Genomic DNA, 17,856 nt, shown 5'->3' with positions numbered 1-17,856 from the left:
TAACACTAACATAGCCACTGGCATGATTTACCTGGATCAAATCTACCTCTCGCCGCCCACCGACTACTTCAGCAACCTCCACCTTGTTCTGCCCTTCCCTGATGTGCTGATTTGGAGAAGATTCTTCACCTTCTTGACAATCCCGACATCGTCAATGCCAAACCTCCTGAAGTTTTCAATGCCCAGTCCGGAATACCCAAAGTCATCCATCGCCACGCTTGCAGTACAAAACCTTGCCCACATGCTACTGACGTAGGCTTCGATGCTGACCACATGTTTCGTTACCCCAAGCACTTCATTCTGGTATGTCTCGGTCTGGGCTTCGAACAGGCTGATGCACGGCATGCTTACTACCCGTGTCACAATGTTGTGCTGCTCTGTCAGCTGTTTCGCCGCGGCTACGGCAAATTGCAGTTCCGAGCCGCAAGAAACGAGAGTGACGACGGCATCGCTCCGCTCAACAATCACGTATCCACCTCGAGCGACATTGGCTCGATCTGTGTTTGGTATCGCGGTGAGTGCTGGGTCCCTAGCCAGTGAGATGATAACCGACATGTCCTTGGTGGCAGGACCTAAAGCGGCTGACCAAGCACCTATTACTTCTTCGGCATCCGAAGGTCTGATATATGCTAGATGTGGCATTGCTCGATACAAAGAGTCGAGTTCGACAGGCTGATGAGTTGGACCATTCTGGCCTTCGCCGATCGAGTCGTGGGTGGCCACATGGACAACTTTGAGGTGGCTTAATGCGCCCATACGCACGCCTGGCGCTGCGTACAAGTAGAACATAAAGAAGGTCGCCGTGATAGGGATAATGGCTCCAGGACTGTAGGCTGCTAGTCCGTTCGAGATGGACGCCATTGCATGTTCGCGAATGCCATACCGAATGACGCGGCCCTCTGGGTGGCCCCCGGAATAGATTCGAGACGTCTGATCACCCATCTGATTGCTGTTCCAAAGGTCGGCGCCGCCAGCAATGAGGTGTGGAACATGTGACATGAGGGTATTAAAGACGGTGCCATTGAATTCTCGGGTAGCTTGGGTGATCTTGGGAACTTGGATGGAAGAAAGGGCAGTCTCATAGTCGACCTTGCCATTCATCCGGTCAGACAGTAGCTGGGCTTCGGTAGGATAAGCTTTGTTGTAGGCCACGAGGAGGTCATTCCAGTCCTTTTCGAAAGTTTGGCCTTTTGCCACACATCCAGCGAGGTACGCTTTTGTCTGTTCTGATAGAGTATGTGTGCTGGGTACGTCGGCAGACGCGTAGAGGGCAGCATCCGCATCAGTATAGGTGCCGTGATGCGACTTGAAGGTGCCCGCGGTGGAGGTCCCGTACCCGATTGTGGTGCGGATGTTGATGAAGGTAGGCTTTCCCTTGGTAGACCGGGCAAGCTTCAGCGCTGAGACAATATCATCGACTGAGCTATCACCCGTGAAAACATCGATAACATTCCATCCTATTGCGCGCATTTTGGCATTGGTATCTTCAGACACAATCCACTCCAGGGGGCCATCACAGGTGACCTGATTGTTGTCGTAGCAGAGAACAAGGTTATCAAGCTGTAGATGACCTGCAAGAGCCATGGTCTCTTGGGCGACTCCTTCCTGAAGGCATCCATCGCCCGTGGTGCAGTAGATCCGAGAACGAACGATGTCGTAGCCTGGCTTGTTAAAGGTTGCTGCCAAGTGCTTCGAGGCGATAGCGAGGCCTACAGCATTCGCTACCCCTTGACCAAGTGGCCCAGTAGTGACTTCGATACCTGGAACGTCGAGTTCAGGGTGGCCATGGCACAGCGTGGCCGTCCACTTGCCAGTCTCCGGATCGACTGCCTTGGCCGAGCCGTACAGCTTCACCTCGTCCAACGTCATGTTCGGATATCCGGTCGCATGTAACATGGTGTAGATGAACATAGCAGCGTGGCCATTCGAGAGCACGAATCGATCTCGATCGAACCAGTCTGCATTCTTTGGATTGTATCTCATTGTATGACGCCACAGAGCGACGCCCAGAGGTGCCATGCCAATCGCCGACCCTCCATGGCCACCGCCGTTCTGTCGACAGATATCGATGATGAACTTCCTCAGGTCTCGAACTGCTTGCTCATCGTCGGTCAAGACGGATGGAGCAGAGGCGCCGTTGACTGTGGCAGAATGTCCGTTCGTGATACTTGGCATGTTTGGCATCAATGCATCCGCTCACAACTACCGATCCTCCATTGCCCGCCCGGACTTTGCAACCCATTATATCTGCAAGATTCGACCAATTCTTCCAGCGAGCAATAGAGCCAGCAGTCCCAGCTCCGTCGGAATCTACTGCCTATGCAAATCCCCCCGAGATCGCCATGGCCGCCTATTCTTCGCGAAGATCCACAGCGTACCACCGGGAAACATAACGCGGTTCTCGCCCGGGAATCTCAGACCACCTTCATATAACCGGGACCAATCCCCGTACTATCATATCGGCTGGGAGCTGTCTCTCCAGCCTACATGGACAAGCGGATGGTTCGCCACAAGCTGCTTGTGATATATTGAGCGAGCTCGAAGTCTGAGAAGGTCTTCTTGACACGCCGAACTTGCAGAGACAATTCGAGTCGAACGGAAAGTCCTGGCTCTATACACGCGCGCAATGCCTACACGCCGGACAGCAGAACCACGCCTTATCGTCATCGGGTGCGGGGTTGCTGGCATTGCACTCTCTGCGCGGCTTAGATCACAGCTGGGATACGATAATTTTGTTGTTTATGAAAGGGAGAGATCTGTCGGTGGTACCTGGTACCTCAACACGTACCCTGGCGTGGGCTGCGATGTCGACTCTCACCTCTACTCCTTCTCCTTCAACCTGAACCCCGACTGGTCGAAGCGGTTCGCCGAGCAATCTGAGATTCTCCAATATCTGCAAAACACGGTCGACAAGTTCGGGATCAGACCCCATGTGCAGCTCGGAGTGGAGGTGGTTGAAGCCGCTTGGATAGAAGAGAAGTCAGTCTGGCGGGTGACTCTTCGCAACCTCGACGACAACCATGTCTTCCATAAGGAAGCGGAAATGCTGGTCTCCTGTGTGGGCACAATATCCATACCCAAAGACTGTAACATCCCCGGCCACGAGAAGTTCAAAGGCGACATGTGGCATTCCGCGCGCTGGAATCATAGCGTCTCCCTGAAGGGCAAGCGGGTCGCTGTGGTCGGCAATGGCTGCTCGGCCGCTCAACTTGTCCCGTATGTGGTCAAAGAAGCGGCGCAGGTGTACCAGTTCCAACGGTCACCTCAATGGATCAATGAAAGACCTAACAGCAACTTCACCGATTTCCAAAAATGGTGTTTTCGCTACGTGCCCCTCTGGAACCGCATCTACCGCTTCTACCTGTGGAAGAACACGGACGCCCTTCACAATCTATACCAGTCTGAGACAGCCCGATCGATACGTAACCGCGCCGCCGCCACGGAACATGCTAAGGCCTACATGATGGCCACTGCACCAAAGAAGTACCATGACCTCCTTATCCCCCAATTCCCACTCGGGTGTAAACGACGTATCTTCGACCCTGGCTACCTCGAGAGCCTCCACAGTCCCAACATCGAACTCTCAGCGGAGCCCATTCTGGAAATCACTGAGACCGGTCTGCGAACGCCCCAACGAAGTATCGATGTCGACGACATTATCCTGAGCACGGGCTTCAAGATCCAGGAATTCTTATCTCCCATTACCGTCAAGGGTGTCGGTGGTGTCAGCCTGAACGAACACTGGAAAGACACGCGAGGCGCACAGGCGTACAAGGCGACGTTTGTGACGGGTTTCCCGAACTTTGGGATCGTGTTCGGTCCCAATGCTTTTCCCGCGCACAACTCGGTCATCTATACCAACGAGGTGCAAGTGGAGTATATCATCAAGGCTATGGTGAAGCCGGTCCTGCGCGGAGACTTCCAAGTCATCGACGTCAAGGAAGCCGCGGAGCATCGTGACGCCAGTGAAGTCCAGGCGCAGCTGAAGTCCATGGTCTGGAATGCCGGCTGCAGCAACTGGAACCTGGATGCCGCTGGGCGCAACACCACCAACTACCCGGACGAAACCTGGAAGTTCTGGTACCAGCTCTACTGGCCAGTGTGGAAAGATTTTAACCTCCACGGAGGCAAAGGCACCCATCCCCTGCACCCGGGATGGAAGGTGGCGGCGACGTTGGCCAGTTTTGGAGTCTTTTTCCCGGTCCTACTAAGCAGAAGTCTTCCCCTATTAGGTCCTGTTGTGGACATGTTGAAGCAGAAGGTGCTTTGAAGGGGTAAGGTGCCAATTGTTTGGCTCTATCTAGCACATTGGTGCCACAATGGAGGAGCAGGATCAAATGAGATGGCGAGCTGTGGCTGAGTCAATGACGCTGGGATCGCACAGAATGCGGAAACGAGTCCCCGGAATCTCTATACAAGGCTAGCCCCCTAAACGGTCATGTTAACCACTTGAAAGACATATAGTTAGTATTTCTCTCTTTCCCACCAATTTTCTCTCTCTCTAGCTCCGTAGGTGGTAAAACCGTTGCCAGAAGCCGGCCGATCTGTCAGCATGATACCTTTTACCTAACGGCTGCACCTAGATCTGAGCCCGGTCTACTTCCTTCCCGGCCCAGTCCGGCTACATGATGAAGCTCTTTGCCCACCAGCTTCCGGTTCCGCAAGCTGGCCGAGTGGAAAAGAGGGCCATTAACGTACCGGTTCGATGCAATGTCTATCGAATCTCAACCGTTCCCCTGCCTGTCTGTTTCACGTTCCCTCACGCCGCTGGTGCTTTTCCCACACTTTCGGCTGTGATCTTACGTGGACCTGGCCCGCCTGGAAACCGGAGTATACGTACTTATTTTAAACTGAAAGGAGCTGGCGTTCGCCGCATGTGAAATTGGTAACATTAGCAGTGCTCAACACACCCTTTGACTTCACGCCGTAGCACCGAGTTATTTCGGTTCATCTTGTGTTTTTATCATTCACCAGAAGAAGTAGTATTGAACCCGCTCCTGAACGCCACGCTCAGAGAAGCCAGGCGAGCGGTCAACGATCTAATTGAAAAGGCCCATTTGGCGCAGCAGAGCCGCCGGCAGAGGAAAGGTCTGATCGGTTACGGTCTTGATAGATCAAGAAACACGAGGAAAGCAGGCATTGATTTTCTCCCAGCTTGGAATCCAGTACACCCTCCCTACGCCGTTTTGTTCTTGGTGTCTCTGGAGCCAAGTTGTTGAGAAGCCCCTTGACACCTCATCGATTCGATCCTTTCTTAACTGTCGCTATCAGCTTACGGCCCTTCCAACATGTCCACAAGCTCGACTCATGTTGCTGCTCTGCTGCACGGGGCTAACGACCTCCGATTGACGCAAGTCGCGACGCCCACTCCGCTTCCCCACGAAGTCCTCATTGCTCCACGTGCCACAGGCATTTGTGGTACGGATATGCACTACTACTCAGCCGGCCGCAACGGTATGTTCGTCGTCACCACGCCTCTAGTCCTTGGGCACGAGGCCGCAGGGACAATCGTCGCGTTAGGCAGTGACGTGGAGTCGTTGGGACTGGGTTTGAAGGTCGGAGACCGCGTGGCGATCGAGCCACAGCGGCCGTGCGAGAGGTGCAATGTCTGTCGCAGAGGCAAATACAACCTTTGTCCCCGGTTGAAGTTCAGTGGCAGCGCCAGTGCGAACCCACCAGTTCAGGGAACGCTACAGGCCAGGTATACGCACCCGGCGTCATGGGTGTATCCGCTCCCCCAGACCATGAGTTGGGAGGAAGCCGCCATGATCGAGCCGCTGAGTGTGGCGGTCCATGCGGTCCGAAGAGCCAAAGTCAAGGGCGGCATGAGAGTGGTGGTACTCGGAGCCGGTGCGATCGGTTTGTTTTGTGCTGCGGTGGCGCGCGTCAACGGGGCCAGATGGATTGGCATGGTGGACGTTGATGGTGCGAGGCTGGACTTTGCGAGGCGACATGGATTTGCCGACGGCGTGTTCGAGATTCCTATCCGTGGCAACGAGGGAGAATCGAAGCCGGACATGGCCAAAAGGCTGGCTGCACAGATGCTCGAGAAGGAGGGCGAGGGATGGGGTTTGGCGGAGGTCGTGTTCGAGTGTACGGGCGTCGACACCTGTGTGAACATTGGGATCCATTGCGCTGCGCCGGGCGGCAAGGTGGTGATTGTGGGAATGGGACAGCCGGTTCAGAACATCAACGTGGGAGCGGCGGCGGTGAGAGAGGTCGACCTCTTGTCGCTATGGAGGTATGCCAACACCTTTCGGACCGCCATTGATATGATCGCTTCCGGGCAGCTGGATGTCAAGCCCCTGATCACTCACAGGTTTGACTTGCAGCAAGCCGCCGACGCGTTGCAATTGGTCGTGGACAAGCCCAAGGATCTCATCAAGTGTATCATTACCTCGAACCATTGAACACTGTTGTTCCCTTCTGTATCCCTTGCTAGATCTTAGCAACGCATCGCACAATTTGGTACATGCAGGCCCGTCCATGCAGCTCTCAGCCTTGCATCCACCTAATCTGCACTATATGCGCGGTAACTGCCGGCTATTTGTTTGCCCGGCCAAACGCCGCCTCGCCTATATGATTTTGGCCTTCGGCAATACAACTTTCGTCTGATAGAGTTGCAGTGGCGCGTGGATCAACGTCAAGGTGTGGGAGATCTTCCCCAGAGAGCCTGGGCGGGCTAATCACATGGTTGTCATATTGCGTGCTAGATGGACTAACGGGCAACTCTCTACACTGAGGTGATGTGGTCAATGGCGGGGGGTGGGTGACAAGGCTAGTCTTGGTCAGGCTGGATCAAGATCTTGACATGCTTCGCTTTGTTCTGGATCAGCTCCATGAAACCGCCCTCGATTGCATTTGTCAGAGGCACCACTGAAGTAATCATCTGCTCAAACGGAATCTTCCCCGACCCCATCGCATTGATCACTTGTTCATAGTCTTCCTTGGTATAGCAAATTCCCCCCAGGAGGCGTTTCTCAAGAAATGCAATGTCGTTTAGGTTCAAGGATAGCGGCTTCTCGTGTATCGCGACGTTGAAAATAGTCCCTCCAGGACGCGTGGCGGCCAGTGCCGTGTCCAAAGTCGATTGGAGACCGGTTGCGTCAAAGGCAACGTCAACACCGTCTTCAGAGAAGGTCCGGACGGCATCCACCACGGGGTTAGGAGGCACCTGGCTTGAGCTGCCTGCGGGCTTTTGTAGAGGGTTGATAACCAGGTCTGCACCGAATTTTTGCGCTTGTAGCTGTCTCGCTTCCGTCACTTCGGTCACGACCACCTTACTGGCGTCCCACACTCTGAGTAAGAGCAAAATGGCAAGACCGATAGGACCTGCGCCAAGAATGAGTGCTGTCTGACCTTTCTGGAATCCCGACGTCCGAATGCTGTGCCAGGCGACAGCGAGGGGCTCGGTCAGGGCGCCCACTTTCAGTGACACCGAACTTGGAAGGGGGAAGCAGTTGAAGTCCTTCACCACGATCTCAGTCGAGAACCCTCCTCCACTGGCACTCAGTCCGTAGGTGGCAAAGCGCTTGCAGATATTGACCTTGCCCCTGCGACAAGATGAGCACGGCGGTTCATTGTAGGATCGATCGTCCAACGAGGGACAGACCGCCACGTTTTGGCCGACCTCCAGGTCGCGGACTGCTGATCCAACTTCTGTCACAGTGCCCGACATTTCGTGGCCCATGACCACGGGAAGTTCAACCCCCGTAGCATGATGCTTGCCACCAGGCGGAGGAGCAAAGATCGGGAGTGCCTGGTACTCATGAATGTCTGAGCCACAAATCCCACAGAAGGCAATCTTGAGTCGAACTTCGTTGGGCCCGCAAGGTCTAGGTAGTGATTAGCTCGTCACCTTGTCTTGAAATGCCTCGGAGGAGTGCCGCTAGCAACTTACAGAGAAGGAATGTTATCAAGCTGGAGCTTCTCGCGGGCATGAATGCGCAACGCGGGATGCGTGCTGGTGGTCATCGTGGCGGTCGCCATGGCTGATCTGAAGCTCCTCCGAACAGGTCGTACAATGTTATATAGTAAGAAGGAAGAGTTTCCACAATGGCCATGCTGGACGAATGGCCAGCAGAGTGCTGTGGCCGGGAATCAAGTTCCATCCCGGCTACATGGGAAGAGGTGAACTGCGGTTGGAGGGAACTGAAACTTTGAATGCTCAAGGACCTACACCTGAGCTAGTTAACTTAGTGCTTCTCACGTGGCCCTTCGCCGAGCACCCACCTAACGTAGGGCAAGTGGGGGAGGGGATAACAGGGGCCCAGAAGCCCCAATGAGCTCCCCAAGGGGCCCCTAATTGCCCCTCCATCGTCCCCGCAGTAGGTGTGCTAGGCACCCCTAATAGGCAGGAAAGCAGGCTAGAGAACCGCCTTAGGCGGAGGCGAGGAAGACCTCGTTACCTCGGGCTCTCATTCTTCAAATCTCCATCGACTCCAAGTCTGCTCCTCAATTTGCCCGCGTCCAGTCGTCACTTCACCCTTCAGACACCGCGAACCTTTACACCTCTCTCCCTCCTCGTTGGCGCGACTGGGTGATCCGAAAGCCATCAGTTCAAGTCACCCACCTACAATGCGCCCTGGCAGCTCGGAACATGCACCTTCACACCGTACACGTGCGGTCAAAGCATGCAAACGCTGTAATCAGAAAAGAATCAAGTGTGACGCCTTCGAGTGCGGAACTCCTTGCTCCAAATGTCGACAGAGTAACAGCGAGGAATGTGTCCTGATACAGTCCAGGCGAGGCACGCATCCTCGCAAAAGGTCCAAGCCAAATCCCGCTGTACCAGAGCTCGCGGAAGCCTCTGTCGGGGTTGATGCTGACACGGGCGACGACGCCGTCGCCATGCCCGCAGTGTCAGAAACGACAGAACAACGTCCCCTCAGCGACCCGACTCCTGGAGACGGGCCGCCGCCCCTCCCTCAAACAGTCCAAAGCGTTCGTGTCGGCAGTCAAGCTCCCGCCACTGTCCCAAATGGTTTCCCAGTGTCGGCTTCCACTACTTCCAGTACAGACCTGGCATCTCCAGAAGCAGCATTCTCGGAGACCAGCGCAAAGTCTTATCGCGAAATCTCTTGGGCCGCCATGTTCGACCATTTTCTGGACGGGCGACGACGGGACCAAAAGGACACGATAGACAAATGTTCGATCACCTACCTGGGAGAATCCTTTCCGCTGGCCATGGTCCTTGAGGAGTTCAAAGAAGGGGGACGACCGCGCCTTCATCATGCTGGGCCACCGCTCACAGAAGACCAGGCGAGGGCTGAACCTACGAGTGAAAATCACCCCTCACATATGCTCCCAGAGGATATCGCCTTTCTTCAAGCCAAAGATGCCTTTGTCGCTCCTTCTCAGGAAATTCTCGACGCTTTGATCGCAAATTTCCTCGACCGAGTATGGCCTATCTATCCCGTGGTCAATCGGCAAGAATTTCTTCAACAATATAAAGCCAAGAAGGTTCCGTGGATTCTACTGCATGCGCTGTGTTTCATCTCCGCGACTTTCTGCCCCCTCGCCATCCTGCACCGCGCTGGGTTTACGGGACGAAAGCAAGCCAGAGTCTCGTATTATCGAAAGGCCAAAGCGTTGTTTGACACCGGCTACGAATCCAATAAGATCACTATCTTACAGAGCGTCATTGTCCTGACGTGCTGGGGTGGAGGACCCAACAACTACTGGAACTTTTATAGTTGGATCTCTACCGGGGTCACGATTGCAGAAGCCCTGGGTATTCACCGATCCACTGCGGGAGCAAACATGCATCCTCACGACCGGAGTCTCCTGAAAAGACTCTGGTGGATCCTGGTCATTCGAGATGCTTCATGCGGCACTCTCGTCGGCCGGCCCTTCCGCATCAACACCGATCACTCCGACACCGAGATGCTGACGGTCGAAGACTTCGAGTATGACATTCAAAGCCCGGATTTTGTAAATAATCCTCTCCACGACGTGTGTGGTCTGTATCAGATTCATATGTCCAAACTATCTCTCCTCTTGAGAGAGATCATCTCGACGAGATTCGATCCCAATCGCGCCCAGGCTCGGATGGCCAATCTCCACGAGACCTTACAAGAATGGCATAATGCGCTTCCGCCCACTTTACGCTGCTCGGAGAATGACAAGAGTTCGAATCCGTTTGCCACTTGTCTCGCCATACTCTACGACCACCACTTGATCCTCAGTCACCTGGGCCGGCCTACAACAGGAGCGACATCCACGACCAGTGAGAACGGATCCTTAGGCGGAGGGGCTCCCTCGCGCCCCATTACCGAGGTGGCTGCCCAGCGCATCTCGTCCCTCGCTTGCACATTTACACGTAAAAATGAATCTCTTGTCATGCCGCACGAAGTCTTCCAAGGTCTCTTTCTCGCGCAAGCCGTCTTTTACACTCAAATGAAGAGCCCGCTACCACTTGTTTCTCAGCTTGGGTTTCAGGCTCTGAATAGCTGTCAAATGGTCTGGCACGACATTTACGAAGCTTGGGACCCTGCGCCCTGGATCTCCAAGCTGTTTGACAACTTGATCGGAAATAGAAATCAAGATATAGAGTCGAACGAAGATGATCTCCGGAATAGTAACGTGCCTGGAAATGGGGGCCCTTCCATAGGAAACGGCATAGACCTGGACGGAATCAACGGTTATGTTGACTGGCAGAACCACCCGACTCTAGGTTTCTTTGATATGTCGCAAGGTGAGGAGACGTTTCCGTCGTCGACAGACTATGCCATGTTCCCCAACTACTTTGGGGCCACAGAGCCAATATCGTTTCTATCTTGAGAAGCCAATAACCGGCATGAAACGTATCCCGAGAGCTCTTCCTACTTAGCATCCATAAGCGTGAACGTCCAGCAATTCAAAACACATAGCGAACCTTCAGGTCTGGAGGCACCATGGTGCTCCTCTCTCTCCCCGTTCCCCTGTTTCCTCTACGTCCTCCCCAAACAGCCATAAACTTCAACTCCATGATTTTCTTCTTCGGCTCAGCACAACCACTCGCCCTTCTCATCTTCCCACCCAAATTCTGCTTTCGTCCACCCTAGAATGGTTTCCCGCCCGTCCGGCATCTTATATTGGATCCCCGGGATCGTATCACTTAGCCTCATGCGGCCGACCCTCTTCTCTGCGTTGTTGAGCTCCTCCATTTCTTCCTTGGTTAGCTCAACCAGTTTGATGTTATCCTCGATGCGTTTCAGTGATGACGACTTTGGAATGACAATTACACCCCGCTGCACTGCCCAGGAAAGGGAGACGACACCAACAGAGCAGGCGTGCTTGGAGGCAATGTCTGTAAAGAGTGGATGGGTTAGAATCTGGTTCCGTTCATTGATTCGTTCGGATCCTAGGGTGCTGTAAAGCAAGGTGGAACTCTTGGTCAGTCTCTTTTCCATTCTTCGTGGTTGAACAGGGCGAAATAGCAAAGGGAGAGTCAGGTGGGGAAAATTGACCACTTTGGCAGTGTCTATCCAGCATGCTGACAAACAAACTTAACCACTGCTGCTGTGGGACGAGCTGTCCATCCCCTTGCTGGCCGAAAACAAGGAACATTTTATCTTTCGCCCCAGCCGGTGAAAGAACTCACCTCCAGCTAATGACCTGGATTCCGGTCTTCTGACACCACGGCACAAGCTTTAGATTCGGATTCATGGCTTGCAACTCGACCTCGTTGACCAGTGGCTTGAGCCTGCACCGCTCCAGCAAGGGCTCGAGGAGCTTTCGAGTGAAATTGCTGACTCCCAGGCCCCTGACCTTGTCTTTCAGGCCCAGCGACTCGTCCAAGAGCAGGTCCTCCATCGCAGTCCACGTGTCGATAAAGTCGGGCTTCGCACCCCACGGCTCCGGAACGCCCTCCTTCAGCATGAGGTTCGGCCAGTGCATCATGAAGATGTCGATGTAGTCAATGTCGAGGTCGGCCAGGGACTGGCGCAGCGCCGCAGCCGGATCGTGGTGCCAATGCGACCAGAACTTGGTGATGACGATGATCGACGACCGGGCCACCCCGGACTTGCGAATCGCAGAGCCCACGACCTTTTCCACGCCGTAGTATTGCGCCGTGTCAATCAGCCGGTACCCGTGGTGCAAGGCGTGGATGATGCTGTCCTCGAGTTGCTGTGCGGCCAAGGTGCCGTATTGGCCTGGATACGGCGGGCCGAAAAGGGGTCTCAAGTCAGACCATCATGTGTGTGAATGAATGAATGAATGAATGAACGAATATACAGCAGCCGCCAGATTCGCGGGAGGAGAATGTAGTCGACTTGTGCTTACCCTGCCATGTGCCCAAGCCAACCAAGGGACATTCCATTCCTGCGACGAAGACAGGCCCTCGGGGTCAGCAAAAGGCATTTTCTTGCTCAAAGTCTCAGCACCAGACATGTGCGTTCGTGGACCGAAAAGAGACAGGAAGGAAAGAGTCAATATATACCGTTGTTCAACGTGACAGTCTTCTTGCATACCGGGCGATCGAGGGGCAAAGGAACCTCTCCATTTTGTTGTAGCATTTTTTTCCCTTTGGCTTCCACTACGCTTTCTCGTAGCGATGAAGTTTTCAAACTAGAACCTCCCTTTCCCACTGAATGGACAAACACAGCCAGGCTTTCTTTTGCAGTGAAGAAAGAACCCCGATACAATTTTCTAAGAACGTCGCCTCTCCCACAAAGGAGAAGGGAAGTAAAGGTGCTTAACTGAGACCGTGTGATACTGAGTAATCTTATATGATACCAAGAGCGAGTGGGAGCAATGGACCGTCGGAGTTTGGGCTGGCTGGCCTCGGCTATAGATGGAGGACCTGTTGGACACACCACCACCTTTATTCTCCGCGAGGACATGATCAACAGAGTAAGGTATACGTTCAAACCTAGACCAAGAAAAGGTTTTACTCGAATCCTGCCCCAATGATCAGACTTATGCCGAATCAATCGAATCATCCTTCCAGAATCTACACACAGTATGTACTAAAAGGCCGTTCTGCACGCCAGCCACTCGAAGCTGACCGACAAGACCTCGACGATATTTCCCCACGGATCGGCCAAGTAAAGACACTTGACGCCAACGTTACCGGGGTCGACGGTCTGGCCAACCTTCTTACCACCGGCTCCTACGACCCTGTCCGCCAGGGCGTCCGGGTCGGGATCGGTGACACAGACATGAAAGAAGCCGGCGCGCTCGTACTGGAATTCGCGCTCCGCAGCGACCGGCTTGGGGTCCACAAACTCGAACACCTCAAACCCGACGCCATTCCCGGTCGACATGTACGCCAGCTTCACTTCGTTGAGGTTTGACGGGTAGATGCCAAAGATGGCCGCGTCCGGGTCCGTCGACCGTTTGATGTGCGCGATCTTGCCGAGAAGTCGGAACCCAAGGTGGGTGCTGTACCAGTCTACCACGGCCTGGACATCCGGCACTGATACTGCCACATGGTTGAGCGGGCGATTCCAAGTCTTCTAGAGAAAAAAATGTTGAGAGGCTCGTTAGATCGATGAGTTTGACCACTTTGCTCGGGAGAGCAGTTTCGAGCCTTACGGGCCCTTATCTCGGCCAGGGGACTCGACTTACGGCTTCTGACATTTTGGGTTCTAACTTAGAGACGAGTGGCGGACTCTCTCTGTGGGTGGCGGCTGTCCTAGGTACACAGTATACCGGTGCTGCTCTCTGCTCTCTGCTGTGGCTGTGCACTAACGCTTGAACTCTTAAATATCCATAGATCCTTGATCCTCCAGGGGACCAGCTAGTTAGAGTGCACGTAGACTTTGAAAATGCGGGCTTCTATCAGACACCGGCTATATGACCCTAACATTCCATTGAACCACACCGGGTAACAGGAGTATGATGACCTGCCAGTTCCCGGATCCAATTTTCTTCCCCGAGCTTCGGCTTCGTTCGGGTTTCCCCAATAGGTCAGGCAGTCAAGCGCTTTCGCGCACATGGTCCGTGAATGTGCCGAACACTAAGCATGGTAGATATGTAGGACCGAACAAGGAAAAACAGGGGCCCAGCCTCGTGGATCAGCTTTGCTAACGCCTCACAGAGCCTCGGTGTGCCATGGGCAGGGGAAATATTGTCTTTGAACAGCATCAGAAGAGATATTGACAGTTTGAAGTCTGTGCAGTTGTAGTTATACTTCGCTAAAATATAGCTATCGCTCCTGGCGGACTTCCAACACCACCTTTGACGTGCAAGGGTGCACTGGTCACGAAGAACGTCCAACGTTGCTGCCTCTCGCACTCGGCAGCCAGGCCCTCGAGATTCCAAAGCTCGCCAATGGGGGCTCCCCACCAGACCAGGGACCATTCGTGGATGATCCATTGGCCCAGGTGTGGTGGTGGCCAGGCCTCGAATGCGACCGTGTCTCCAATGTGGGCGGAAAAGTGCTGGCTATACAACCACTTGACCATCTCTTCGTTGTTGGCCACCCCGATGGCTTTCTTGTCAGTGCCAAAGGTCCCCAGCTTGCGTTCCTCCGTGGAAGCGCCATTGTGCTGGCGAACATACCCTGATCGAACCATGAGCAAATCTCCCTGTTTTGGTGTCGTCCCCTGGTCTGCCAAAGCGGCCTTTAGATCTGCCACGGGGATTTCAAATCGTTCCCATGCATTTGGGGCTTTGCCATCTCGCTTTTCGTAAAATCGAACCTGCGCGGATGACGAATCAGGTGTTCAGAACGACAAGTGAGATGGGCTGCGGGAGCAGATTGAAGATTAACCAACCATGTCGATGAGGATGCCACGCCCGACGATGCCGCCACGTTCGCACCAGTCTATACCGATGATCAGAGCGCCGTTATTTGAAGCTCACCAGCGATCTGGGACTCACTGTGAATGCCGTTGGTGTTGGACGTAAGAGCATCCTCAAAAGTCAACCCATTGTAGAAGACTTTTCCGGGTTGATACGCGTGCTGGAAGTAGACATCAGCAAGTTCATCATGCTCCAGACCGACAGATCGTCCGAACCCTTTGCCCGTCCGTCCGTCAAATACGTACATGCTTCAGGCTGTCCCATTGCGAGCCGCTCTGCGTGTTTATGTGGATCTCGTCGTCAAATCCGTAGGCCCCCAGACTTTTGGAGAGATCAATGACTTTCTGCTCAAATGGTTTCCGGTGGAAGCCTGGGAACTCTAGATTTTCCAAAGCCCAATCCAGTTGAACATGGCGACCAGTCCTGATCTCGAGGCTCGCAGCACGGACAACCGCCGGCGTCAGCAAATTAATCGCTATCGTCTCGTCAGTTTGCTCTCCCGTGCTTCTTGGTTCGAGTACCCAATCTGCTCACCGCCGACTTCGTCTTTCTTGCCATCTCTGTCGTACATGCCCCAAACACATCCTTGTGGAGTGCCAGTAACAGCTGGCAAACCTTCAAACACAGGAAATGTGTATTGTGGTTCCGAAGCCATGGTTTTCACTGATAGTACCCCCCCGACAATTCCAACCAGTTGGTCGTAGTTTATTGACAGGGGTAGTCGTCAAAGAACAACAAATCTAAGTGATCCGTGGAATCCCCCGTATTCCCGGCTGGTCAAGGTTTCAAAAGTCGCTATCGAGTATTCGACCTGTTGCCCTCGAGCTTCTGTAGCTTCCCCTCTCGAGAGGTCACATAGCCGAGGAAAACTTGCCATAGTGGCTCGGCTTGAGATACTCCAAGACAGTCAATGAGTACGGAAAAGGAATTCCGCCAGCGCACTTCACCTTTGTACGACAGCAACAAATCCCGGCATGTGCACCTAATTTGTCCTGGCAGGACCTTCATCGCACGGCGGTGCCTCCGGTATCCATATACTTGTAGGCGGGCTGTTGTATAGGACACCGCTGAAGTTGGCCACTGTATTACCGTCCAAAGGGGATTCTATCCAAATTTGGCTTTTGGCCCGGATCCACTTCCCTTAGCTTCATTGCTCCGGCTCTCTTGAAAGGTAGTCATTGGGACTCTACTGGACCCAGAGACAACCGCTCTCGAGAAGCCAGGATTGGGGAAGGGGCCACAGTGGTAGGTAGGATTGGTGCATATCACTGCCAAACTATAGAGGCTAGTTAGCAGCCACTTGAGCAGGTTCCCGGCTCACTGTGGATGCCGAAATCTGAGATGAGTGAACCGAGGGACCGTAAGGTTATAACAAAGAATACTGGATTGTTAGAGTGACACGAACAAGAATAGTCCATCCTCAAATCTGCGTCGGAGGGCAACAGCAACCCAGCAAATCCACGATGGGTGACTACAGACCCCCATTCTCGCACCCAGCGAGCATCAAAGAAGCTATTTCTCATCACTCCCTCATCCGCGAGCAGGGCTTCATTGGAGGCCAATGGGTCAACGGAACAAAAACATTCCCTGTCTACGACCCTGCGACAGACAAAGTGATTGCCAACATCGCTGATCTCGGCGCGGAAGATTTCAAAGCAGCAATCAACCATGCTGAAGCAGCTTTCAAGGAATTCCGGGTCACAAGCGAACATGCTCGCTCGAAGATGTTGCATAAATGGGCAGCCTTGATCCGCCGCCATGCAGACGACCTCGCCGTCATTCTGACAATGGAGAACGGCAAAACCCTACCAGAAGCAGCTGGGGAAGTCGAGTATGGCGCCTCATTCATCAGTTGGTTCGCAGAAGAAGCCATCCGCTCGTATGGCGACGTGATACCTTCTCAGCATGCTCAGAGTACCAATCTGGTAGTCCGCCAGCCCATTGGTGTCTGCGGGATTATCGCGCCTTGGAACTTTCCCATCGCCATGATCACGCGAAAACTTGGACCTGCCATCGCAGCAGGCTGCACTGTTGTCATCAAGCCACCCTCGGAAACCCCTCTGTGCACCCTGGCATTGACTTACCTCGCGCAGCAAGCCGGTATCCCGGCCAATGTAATCCAGGTGGTGCCTACAAGAGATCGGTCTGCCACCACCGAGCTTTACACCAACCCGATCGTGAAGAAGGTCTCCTTCACTGGCTCCACTCCAGTCGGCAAACTGATCACGCAAGCTGCGGCCGGGACGATGAAAAAGGTGTCCATGGAGCTGGGCGGAAACGCACCGTACATCGTCTTTGACGACGCCGACCTCACTCAGGCCGTTGATGGTGTTCTGGTGTGCAAGTTCCGCTGCTCTGGCCAGACTTGCGTCTGCGCAAACAGGATCTATGTGCAGCGAGGAATCCACGACCGGTTCGTGGATGCGCTACTGGAGCGCATGCGCAACTTCAAAATTGGATCTGGTCTGGATCCTTCAGTCACACATGGGCCCCTCGTCAACCGGGCTGGGGTGGCAAAAGTCCGCGCACACATCGACGACGCCGTCAGCAAGGGAGCCAAGCTGATCGTTGGTGGGCAGGTGCCTGAGGAGAACAGTACCAATGGCAAGGGCTATTTTATTGAACCGGCACTGCTGACTGGCGTCACCCAGTCGATGCTGGTGGCCAAGGACGAGACATTCGGCCCACTGGCGCCCGTTATCATGTTTGACACGGTGGACGAGGTCATTGCCATGGCCAATGACACCGAGTTTGGTCTCGCTGGCTACTTCTTTGCCAACGATCTGCGTAAGGTGTGGAAGGTTGCACTCGCCCTCGAAGTCGGCATGGTGGGCGTCAACACCGGCAAAATCAGCGCCGCGGAGGCGCCGTTTGGAGGTATCAAAGAAAGCGGCTTGGGGAAGGAGGGCAGCATGTACGGCCTAGCTGAGTTCCAGGTTATGAAGAATATTACTTTGGGGAACTTGGGCGTGTGAGTAAACAGAAATATCCAACCAGTGGCCCCCGAGGAAGCCCGGCATGGCAGTGATACACAAGGTCAGCCAAAGATAGATCTCTGTCTAAGAAAATCACACTAGGATTTTGATCTGCCCATCACAAGAGAATGGTTAAGGGTTGCATTCC

At 54.0% G+C, this 17,856-nt stretch overlaps 9 protein-coding genes across 9 annotated transcripts; 4 read left to right on the top strand and 5 right to left on the bottom strand.

Moving 5' to 3' along the window:
- Window positions 1-63: 63 nt before the first annotated feature.
- Window positions 64-2,175, bottom strand: PV08_03437 (uncharacterized protein; the record flags this gene model as incomplete). Its single annotated transcript, XM_016377791.1, has 1 exon — window positions 64-2,175. One exon carries the CDS (start codon window positions 2,173-2,175, stop codon window positions 64-66), a length of 2,112 nt encoding a protein of 703 aa, XP_016239361.1.
- A 451-nt stretch (window positions 2,176-2,626) lies between these two features.
- On the top strand, window positions 2,627-4,270 carry PV08_03436 (uncharacterized protein; the record flags this gene model as incomplete). The annotated part of the gene is made up of 1 exon (XM_016377790.1): window positions 2,627-4,270. The coding sequence occupies one exon, from the start codon at window positions 2,627-2,629 to the stop codon at window positions 4,268-4,270; it is 1,644 nt and encodes a 547-aa protein (XP_016239360.1).
- A 1,018-nt stretch (window positions 4,271-5,288) lies between these two features.
- PV08_03435 (uncharacterized protein) lies at window positions 5,289-6,410 on the top strand (the record flags this gene model as incomplete). Its single annotated transcript, XM_016377789.1, has 1 exon — window positions 5,289-6,410. One exon carries the CDS (start codon window positions 5,289-5,291, stop codon window positions 6,408-6,410), a length of 1,122 nt encoding a protein of 373 aa, XP_016239359.1.
- Window positions 6,411-6,778: 368 nt separating this feature from the next.
- PV08_03434 (uncharacterized protein) lies at window positions 6,779-7,989 on the bottom strand (the record flags this gene model as incomplete). Its single annotated transcript, XM_016377788.1, has 2 exons — window positions 6,779-7,835; window positions 7,901-7,989. The coding sequence occupies 2 exons, from the start codon at window positions 7,987-7,989 to the stop codon at window positions 6,779-6,781; spliced, it is 1,146 nt and encodes a 381-aa protein (XP_016239358.1).
- A 588-nt stretch (window positions 7,990-8,577) lies between these two features.
- PV08_03433 (uncharacterized protein) lies at window positions 8,578-10,782 on the top strand (the record flags this gene model as incomplete). The annotated part of the gene is made up of 1 exon (XM_016377787.1): window positions 8,578-10,782. The coding sequence occupies one exon, from the start codon at window positions 8,578-8,580 to the stop codon at window positions 10,780-10,782; it is 2,205 nt and encodes a 734-aa protein (XP_016239357.1).
- A 203-nt stretch (window positions 10,783-10,985) lies between these two features.
- Window positions 10,986-12,375, bottom strand: PV08_03432 (uncharacterized protein; the record flags this gene model as incomplete). Its single annotated transcript, XM_016377786.1, has 3 exons — window positions 10,986-11,352; window positions 11,585-12,111; window positions 12,268-12,375. 3 exons carry the CDS (start codon window positions 12,373-12,375, stop codon window positions 10,986-10,988), a joined length of 1,002 nt encoding a protein of 333 aa, XP_016239356.1.
- Window positions 12,376-12,953: 578 nt separating this feature from the next.
- Window positions 12,954-13,566, bottom strand: PV08_03431 (uncharacterized protein; the record flags this gene model as incomplete). The annotated part of the gene is made up of 2 exons (XM_016377785.1): window positions 12,954-13,442; window positions 13,555-13,566. 2 exons carry the CDS (start codon window positions 13,564-13,566, stop codon window positions 12,954-12,956), a joined length of 501 nt encoding a protein of 166 aa, XP_016239355.1.
- Window positions 13,567-14,123: 557 nt separating this feature from the next.
- Window positions 14,124-15,388, bottom strand: PV08_03430 (uncharacterized protein; the record flags this gene model as incomplete). The annotated part of the gene is made up of 5 exons (XM_016377784.1): window positions 14,124-14,630; window positions 14,706-14,755; window positions 14,812-14,893; window positions 14,979-15,208; window positions 15,268-15,388. 5 exons carry the CDS (start codon window positions 15,386-15,388, stop codon window positions 14,124-14,126), a joined length of 990 nt encoding a protein of 329 aa, XP_016239354.1.
- Window positions 15,389-16,196: 808 nt separating this feature from the next.
- On the top strand, window positions 16,197-17,708 carry PV08_03429 (uncharacterized protein; the record flags this gene model as incomplete). Its single annotated transcript, XM_016377783.1, has 1 exon — window positions 16,197-17,708. The coding sequence occupies one exon, from the start codon at window positions 16,197-16,199 to the stop codon at window positions 17,706-17,708; it is 1,512 nt and encodes a 503-aa protein (XP_016239353.1).
- Between the last annotated feature and the right edge of the window lie 148 nt (window positions 17,709-17,856).

Source organism: Exophiala spinifera (genome assembly GCF_000836115.1).
Source record: "Exophiala spinifera strain CBS 89968 unplaced genomic scaffold supercont1.2, whole genome shotgun sequence".
Classification (NCBI taxonomy): domain Eukaryota; kingdom Fungi; phylum Ascomycota; class Eurotiomycetes; order Chaetothyriales; family Herpotrichiellaceae; genus Exophiala; species Exophiala spinifera.
Note: the sequence above shows the minus strand (reverse complement) of the source record. Positions and strands in the feature narration are given on the sequence as shown.